The sequence below is a fragment of the Perissodus microlepis genome, chromosome 3 (assembly GCF_051167445.1).
Source record: "Perissodus microlepis isolate ML-2025 ecotype Zambia chromosome 3, ASM5116744v1, whole genome shotgun sequence".
In the NCBI taxonomy this organism is placed as follows: domain Eukaryota; kingdom Metazoa; phylum Chordata; class Actinopteri; order Cichliformes; family Cichlidae; genus Perissodus; species Perissodus microlepis.
Window position 1 is genome coordinate 34,091,111 of NC_140463.1, and position 8,022 is coordinate 34,099,132.

The window sequence follows — 8,022 nt, forward strand, 5'->3', positions numbered from 1 at the left end:
GTCCTGTCGGAAACCTAACCTTTCAGACCCAACTAAACACGGCCGATGAGTCACAAGCCCCACGTGATGTAACGATACTGCTGACAATGACGCCATGAGAAGTGGTTCCAAAACACACAGACACACACACCCAGCTACAGTAACACAGTAACAAGTGTATATCTACACAGAATATCCACATTAAACATACAGAGTTTGTTTTCATTCCTGAATCGCTCCTTATCTCTCACACACTCCTCTATCACTGTGCAGTACATGACAGGCAGGAGGGCAAGATACAACAAGTCAAGCTCTGTGTAGACATTTCTAATAGTCCCAGGAAGTTATCTTCAGAGATCAGAGAAATGTCTTTCACATATTAGACTAGGCTTTTCCTTCTTATCTGCCTCTACACACTACATACAAACACACACTTCACTTTCACAAACACCGAGGTTGTGTATGTGTGTATATGCGTGGGTGACGTTGGCTCTTCCCTCTCCACAGTAATCCCCCAAATAAAACTCCTCCTATCAGATAATCCAGGACTAACTCCTTTCATGGTGATTTCCGCTGTGCCACAGTCTCGGCCAAAAATCACAAACCCAAAACCTCTCCTGTTCTCTCCGTTTGTGTGTTTCCTGTGTGAGTTGTAGAGTCTTTTGTTCTCTCTGTTCTTTTTACGCCTTCCCACTTTTCCCCCTGCATTGATCTTACTGTACAGGGTATAATTATGTAAAGCACCAGGTCTCTTTAATCTTAATACTCAAAGGAAAATGGGATCATATCCTGTGAAGTATTTCGTTTTTGTTTTTTTAGAAAAGGGGTGTTTGGGTTTTTTGTAATGTGTATGTACATGAACCACTTTTCACCTGTTTAACTACAGTCATTATAAGAGACACACAGAACTTATACTGAAATGTTACGACTAATGTTTCAAGTCAACAAACCTAACCAGGAGTGATGCTCACTGATGCAAATATCCAATTAGTCAGTCACATCGCAGCAACTCGATATATTTAGGCATACGCCTGCCATGTAAACTGGAGCTGCCAGGGATCGAACCACCAACCTTCTGAAATGTAGGCCTGGTCTACCTCCTGATCTACAACCAGGCAGATATAAAGGCAAAATGGGCTCTAACTGGTTTGCTCATGTCTACTTGAGAAGTAGGGCGTGTGTCAATAATTTTAAGGGCTTTCTGAATCTTGCACAACCAACCTTTAAACACAGCATGTGTGATACAAACAAACTATGCCAACGTCAAAGAACACAAGGGACAGACCTCAGGTGGGTTACATGTCGGTTTCACTTGCTGTTTACGCTTCAGTACAAGTTTACAGTTTTATTTGTCATATACAGGAAACAGCAGCACACACTTTATTCCCGGTAAGCAAAGCTAAGTGAACAGGTACCTTCAAAGTAATATAACAATAAACTAAATAGTAGGTCAGACCACTTAGATCAACATGGGTATGTAAAATGATGAGTGAAAACACACTTTAAGATCAACAGTTAAGATTTTTCGATATGATTTTCCTAAAGTTACAAGTTAAACTGTCTACTGTGAAAATTTTCCACCTGAGCTGTTTCAGGTTTCTGAGCTGGTCAGCAGGATATCAGTAATGCTAAAGAGAAAGGAACCAGCGGTCAATTAAAAACCAGTGATGGTCTTTGCATGGAGCCTGCATCTCACATGTTTTTATCGCTGTATTAATTACAAAGGTGTAAAAACTATACACCTTCCAAACCGATACCAAAGTTCCTCTGTATGTGAGGAAACCTCTATGAACAACTGTTAGAGATTCTTGACCCATTTGCTATATAGTTATATATATATATGTGTGTGTGTGTGTGTGTGTGTGTGTGTGTGTGTGTGTGTATGTATAAACTGCAAGGATGTTTAATAATTTCAGCCTAAGCCATACTTTCTATTTTAAAATCCCAACATGCTGACTGTGTGGAAGCATAATAACATGATACGCAAGCGGAGTAGTGCAAGTCATGATCGAGAGACACCAATCTGTCATTTTCTGTCTTTTGTGTCCTGGTTACCTTTACATCACTGAGGGTTTAATTACTGCTCAGCGAGCCACACAGGTGTCTCACTGGGGACCAGACGGATAAAATCAGGTGAGACTGAGCGAAAACAAAAGGTTGCCAGTCAGCTGAGCTCAGACATTATAAACTCGCCTGATTAATGTGCACCGTAACGAGAACAGATCTGTACCAACATGAGAGAAACTGCGTGTGCCTGTGAAGAAGAAGGCGTCGGTGTTGTAGGTGGGAAACAAAGGTTCCTTGGATGAGAGGGAAGCGGAGCGCAGTGGGTAAGTGACTCTCTGATCTCTTTTACGTTTGTGATGATGGAGCGCTGCCAGTTACTCTGTGTACAGTCCCAGCAGGCCCGCTGGCCTAGAAAAGAGTTCACTTAAGTATGCATAGCTGTCTTCCACAGGTCGCTTTCATTCACTAAAATGCTTAGTTTGGCTCTAAAAGTCGACTTTCTGTTCTCATTGCATGAATGTGCTGATGACTTATTGAAGAAAGGCTTTCAGGTTGCCATGGACCGATACAAAGGGGACCCCGTGTGCTAAGCAACAGTCCCCCACTGAGTGTGTGTGGCTTGCCTTGTCATTGTCCCGTGCGAAACACAAATATAGAAAAGCAAAGCGCCAGTAAAGCTACACAATTCTACTGATTCCTTTCATAAATCACAGATCAAATGACATCAACAAATGTTACAGACTGTAAGTGTGTCTGACCAAAAGGTCTTACGCCTTAAAGTAAAGTATTGTGTATTTCCTTGTATCGTTTTTATGGTATATACAGTGCCGTGGGAAAGTCTTGACTGTGCCATGATTGCTTTACATTTTGATTCCAAGGAGCCAGGGTTCTTGTAATTTTTAAAGTTGACTTGAGCAGTAGTTCTCCACAATTTCCAAAGGTCATGTTCAGTCCAGTCCTTATACCTGACCATTTCCAGAGGAGTGGTTTTGTATTAACCACTTAACACTCACCTGTGAACCATTCAAGTCTAAAACGTATCTAACTCGAGGGATGAACGATTTTTGTGTCTACACACAACAGAAAACTTAGGACAAAAACTTTGTTAATACAACCTGTCACATATATTTATTTAGTTAAATCTATGAGAATGCCAAAGATAGTTTGACAGACATAAAATGGTGTGTTTTTACCAACAAAGTGAGTCTCAAAGACCTATCAGCCCAAAGCTTTGCATATTTCAGCATGGTGTGCAGTGTGTCCTCAAAAAATCTGAGGAAACTGGGCAAAAGAAGAAGCAGCAGGCCTAAAAAAAACTATCTACAGCAGATGAACAATTACTGCAAGTAATACCCTTAAGAAATAGGAAAAAGTCCCACGAAGACGTGACACAGGACCTGAGAGATATATGTGACCCTTCATCTTATCCATCTACTGTTCACTGAAGCCTCGTCAGAAATGGTCTCAGTGGAAGGCTGACTGTCAAGAAGCCATTCTTAAGGAAAGGAAAAGGAAAGGCTGAGGTATGCCAAATTAGAAAATTTACATTTAAATTGTATTTACTGGTACATCAGCAACTTTCTACATCCACCTGTGTAGCACGGCTCCTTAAAGAAATGACTGGTGTTTGCCTTGTATTCTTTATTCTTATGTATTCTACTCTTGGCTCTGTATGTCAAACACAGGGGTTATCTTTATATCTGAAGCCACACTCACCTGCTGTTCAAACCTTCTGTTTATTACAAACAACCAATTACAAGAAAGTTGCCTTAAAGAGAGAGGCACTAAAAATGGGTTGTTTTTGTCACAGGATGAACAGCGGGGCTGCACTTAAGTATAAGAAAAAAAGCATTATTTAAAATATAAATTATGCAAAGCTACTGTAGTAAAATCCAAGAATGAGAAACTGTGGAAATGGCAGCAGCTTCTCATTGCAGACAACCTTATCAATCTTCACATCTAATGACAGGAAAGCAAAGCAGGACATTTCCCAAAAAGTCTTCCTTTCATAAACATTTTATTTAACTCTAACACAGCCACGGTGTTAAAATGCTGGGCTGCTGTGTCAATTCAACACACCTTTTGAAAAGAGTCTTTGTGTTAGAGATCCACTTAGTTGATTTAAAATTACACTTCCATGAAGTAGAAGAAAGCCGGTAAAAGCCAGCCCAACAAAAACACTGGGTCTTACATCACCCTGAGTTAATCCTAGTTCAGTATGACATCACTCAGTAAATAAATAATGACTTCTGGCACAGTACACGCAATCTGTTTGCAACACAAACCGCTTCCCCTAAGTGCCTCCAAATACAGTAATTTTGATACCAACATTTCTTATGTTTTCTTAATTAAAAAAAAAAAAAATCAGCTGCTTTGAATGACTGAAGTGGAACAAGCCTGAGCTGGGAAAAGACAACGTGCGCTGACAAACACACACACCCACACACTAAAAATGGAGAAATCTTAGAGTGACTGATTACTTCCTTTCCCGACTATTTTGTATATTTTTCTCTGACTGTGTGTGTGTGTGTCTGTGCTATCTAGCACGCACTCAAGGGCAAAGGTGATTGTGAGTAAGTGAGGGGGGTGGTGGATGGTGGATGTGTGAGCGGTTAAACGGATGAATGCTATGACTCATGGGCCGTGGAATCTGTTCATGAAAGTTAAAGAAACAAAGGATCTTTGGGAGAGCAGAAGTTTATGTTGATCCTGTTTTCTCTCTACAGAGTTTAACATCTTTAGCTAAAAACTCATCCCCGACTTGCCTCTCGCCAGTTCTTCTACATCCACCCACTCCCACACCATGTCAGGGCATGTTGCCCCAGTGCCGCAGAAGGGGGATCCCACTGCTGCTTCCGTGCCCAGCCGTGGCCCCGGTCCAGGGGAACCCATGGATGTGGAATGCCCCATCTGCTACCAGGAGTACAACTGCTACAACAAATGCCCCCGGATGTTGGAGTGTCTCCACGTTTTTTGCACTGAGTGCCTCCAGAGGATCCAGCTCTGCCCCCCTGACGCCCACAGCCCACAAGCCGTTCCTTGCCCTCTCTGCCGCCATCTGACCCCACTGGAAACCGGGGATGCCCTCACCTTACCCTGCAACTCCCGCATCCTGTCCAGGCTGCCCCCCGGGGCCTTCCACCTGCCCATGACTGTGACCTCGCGGATGGCTACAGTCACCCAGAGAGTGGTGCTCTCCATGGAGGGCAACAGCAACAGGGACACCCGCTTCATCATCTTACCCACCGTCAGCCTGCGGGTGCAGCAGATGCACCCCGAAACCCCTTATGGCACAGCGCCTGGCCTGGTGGGCGAAGAGCAGATCATACAGCAGAGCAGGAAGACGCTGTTTTGTGTACAGATCCTGGCTGTCATCTTCTGGGTGCTGTTTGTGATCACCTGTGTGTTCGGGGTGGTGTTTGGGCCACATTTCCTGAACAGGAAATTTTAGAGTTACAGAAATTGTTTGCCACTCTTTTTCTATTAACATGTTTTTTTTTAAGTGTACTTAGCATTCACCCTGTAATCAAATTAGGTTTTTACTTATTAGAGCTGCTCCTTTATTCAAAAGGGGTTGCTCCAGAAGACAGCTCTGCATATGGGATTTGGTAGAATTTTTTTGTGTTACAGTGAATACCCTTCCTGACACAACTCCAAAGGAGTTTGTGTCTGCTCCTGATTTCGAACTGGTGACCGTTCACATGCAAACTATTACACTAGAGTCCAATCCTTAAATGTGTCCTTACTGAATGCCTTAAGTACAGATTTTTAATCAGTGGTAGCTTGATAAAGCGTGCCCCCTAGTGGTTAATAGGGAAACAAACAAACCCTAAGGTTTCTTTAATCGTTCTCATCATGCTTATTATGTTTGATAATATCATTTTTGCAGCGGCTGACTCTGCTGCCGAAGAATAAATTAAATGAGGTCCTCAGTCCTTACATCAGTCCTTTACTTTGTGCAGGGTGTGTACATGTTTGGAAATCAGTGAAAGTGGCCTAACTTTAATAATCTACTTGAGAACGCACATGTATTTATTTCATCAGTGTGCACTCATTTCTCTCACCTGTGATGTAAATTACAGCAAACGTAATTGAGCATGCAAAAGTTTGAACTGTACCTCACACAGAAACTTCAGTACACTGTTATAACTGTTTTTCTTGGATGAACACATCTGCCCCATTATGGATATTTAGAATAATTTTCATGGTAAGTGATATGATTTCTCTGTGCTTAATATGTTGGTATTATGTTTTGTGAAGTTGTAATTATTACATTTGTAATAAATGTTTCATTAGCTATAATAATGATATTTAACAATGCTAAGTACATTTTTGTATTCCTTTTGGATTTCTCTGTGGTGTGTTTGTGTGTGTGTTCAACTTTTTTTTTCCTGGACTGTGTGTGAACCTTATATCTTGCTATTTTGTAGTTAATGCTTCTCACATTAAATCTGACTTTGAATTGCTGTGTGAAGACAAAGGGGTGGGGGTGGTGGGTGGTAGGAGGTTAGAAGGAAAGGAGTGTTGAGGTGAGAGTAAGAAATTTTAAATATAGGGACTATGACTGGTAACAAAATCAGAGAAGCAAGACTGAGATGGTTTGGACATGTGCTCAGAGGACAAAGGAGGATGGAGCTGGAGCTGCCAGGCTGGAGGAGAAGAGGAAGAGAGGAAAATGATGTATTGAAGGAGGGCATGTAGAGGGTTGGTGGGACAGAGGAGGAGATAGCCGAAAGAAGATGATTAGCAATGAATAAAAACATGAGTAAACATGAGTTTCTTTTTAACCTGTGGCTAGGCAAACATTGTGCTGATATTAATTATTAATTTCCTTGTTTTTAGGTCATTTGAAACATGAAATATGCTCTGTGTTAATAAAAAGCTCTCCCTAAGCACTGTATTCTTCTGTTTGACATTGACACCCTATTAAACATGCAGTTTGTCCCATTAGTGCCTTTTGTCACCCAGTGTCCAGGTTTCAGTTCATTTCAAGGGTACCTGTGGCTCAGGTTTGGGTCAGCAACGAATCAGAGGGTCAAAAAACAGAGCAACTGCCAATAAGTGATTTTAGGTATTTTCCAAAAAGTTATTTTAAATTTTAAACTATTATAAATGACTTATTGGCCTATAATTTGCCCCCCCCCCCAAAAAAAAAAAAAAAAAAATGTCAAAGATGTCTCTCATGAATGATGTCATGGCATTTTGAGTCAGAAAGAACATTCCTGTCACTAAAAGGCTAAAATAAGCTGCAGTCAGTTTTTGGCTGAGTTACTGTTATATAGCTTTTATTTATCCGGATGCAAAGTCTCATTGACATTAAAAATGTCATTTTCAAGATCACAATTCTATAAAGATAGTTCTTGTGGCCAAAAAGGCCGGGATTCATTATAATGTAGACACAATAACGCAGATTCATAAAGACACTTGCAAAATAGGTAATTTCTTTATTTTATATATAACCCTTTCATAAACCCAGTTCACTATAGTCTATGTACCAACTTAAATAACGATTTTAGACACAAAAACACACAGAAACATGGGAAATCACTTTCTGGCACAAAACCACCAGTTCAAGTGTCAAGGTACTGAAACCTTCGTTACCCTTTTGCATCCATCGGAGTGGTGTTAATGTTAGAGAAAATGGTGCTTATGGACATATAAAAGCACTTTATGGATGTGTGTGACTGGGTGAATAAAGGCTCGCAGTAAGAAAGCCTTTTGAGTGTTTAACCTGAGTAGATAGGCGCTATTTAAGCACCAGTCCATTTACCATTTACAGTCTTGAAGTTTAATGCTCCATACTATTTAACCAACTGATGGAAATAAAAGCTCATTATTAAAATGTTAGACTAAAAAACAAAAAAAATATTAAAAGAAATATGAACGTGAACAGGCTGTGAATATATAGTATAAAATACCATTAGAGACGCTTTATTTATGTATGTAAGAATACAAATACTACGGGGGGGGGGGAGTGTCTGGTTCGGAAGGGTACGTAAAAAAAGAAAAGAAGGGGGTACGTCTTTACGTCACACG

The 8,022-nt window shown here is 40.8% G+C and overlaps 1 protein-coding gene across 1 annotated transcript; it reads left to right on the forward strand.

Moving 5' to 3' along the window:
• Window positions 1-82: 82 nt before the first annotated feature.
• On the forward strand, window positions 83-6,923 carry LOC146391285 (E3 ubiquitin-protein ligase RNF182). Its single transcript, XM_084924154.1, has one exon. The coding sequence runs from the start codon at window positions 4,790-4,792 to the stop codon at window positions 5,435-5,437; it is 648 nt and encodes a 215-aa protein (XP_084780280.1). The 5' UTR covers window positions 83-4,789; the 3' UTR covers window positions 5,438-6,923.
• The last annotated feature ends 1,099 nt before the right edge of the window (window positions 6,924-8,022 follow it).

Bases quoted from the DNA above. Each gene is read 5' to 3' on its own strand.
- LOC146391285 (XM_084924154.1), top strand. From the start codon at position 4,790: ATGTCAGGGCATGTTGCCCCAGTGCCGCAGAAGGGGGATCCCACTGCT.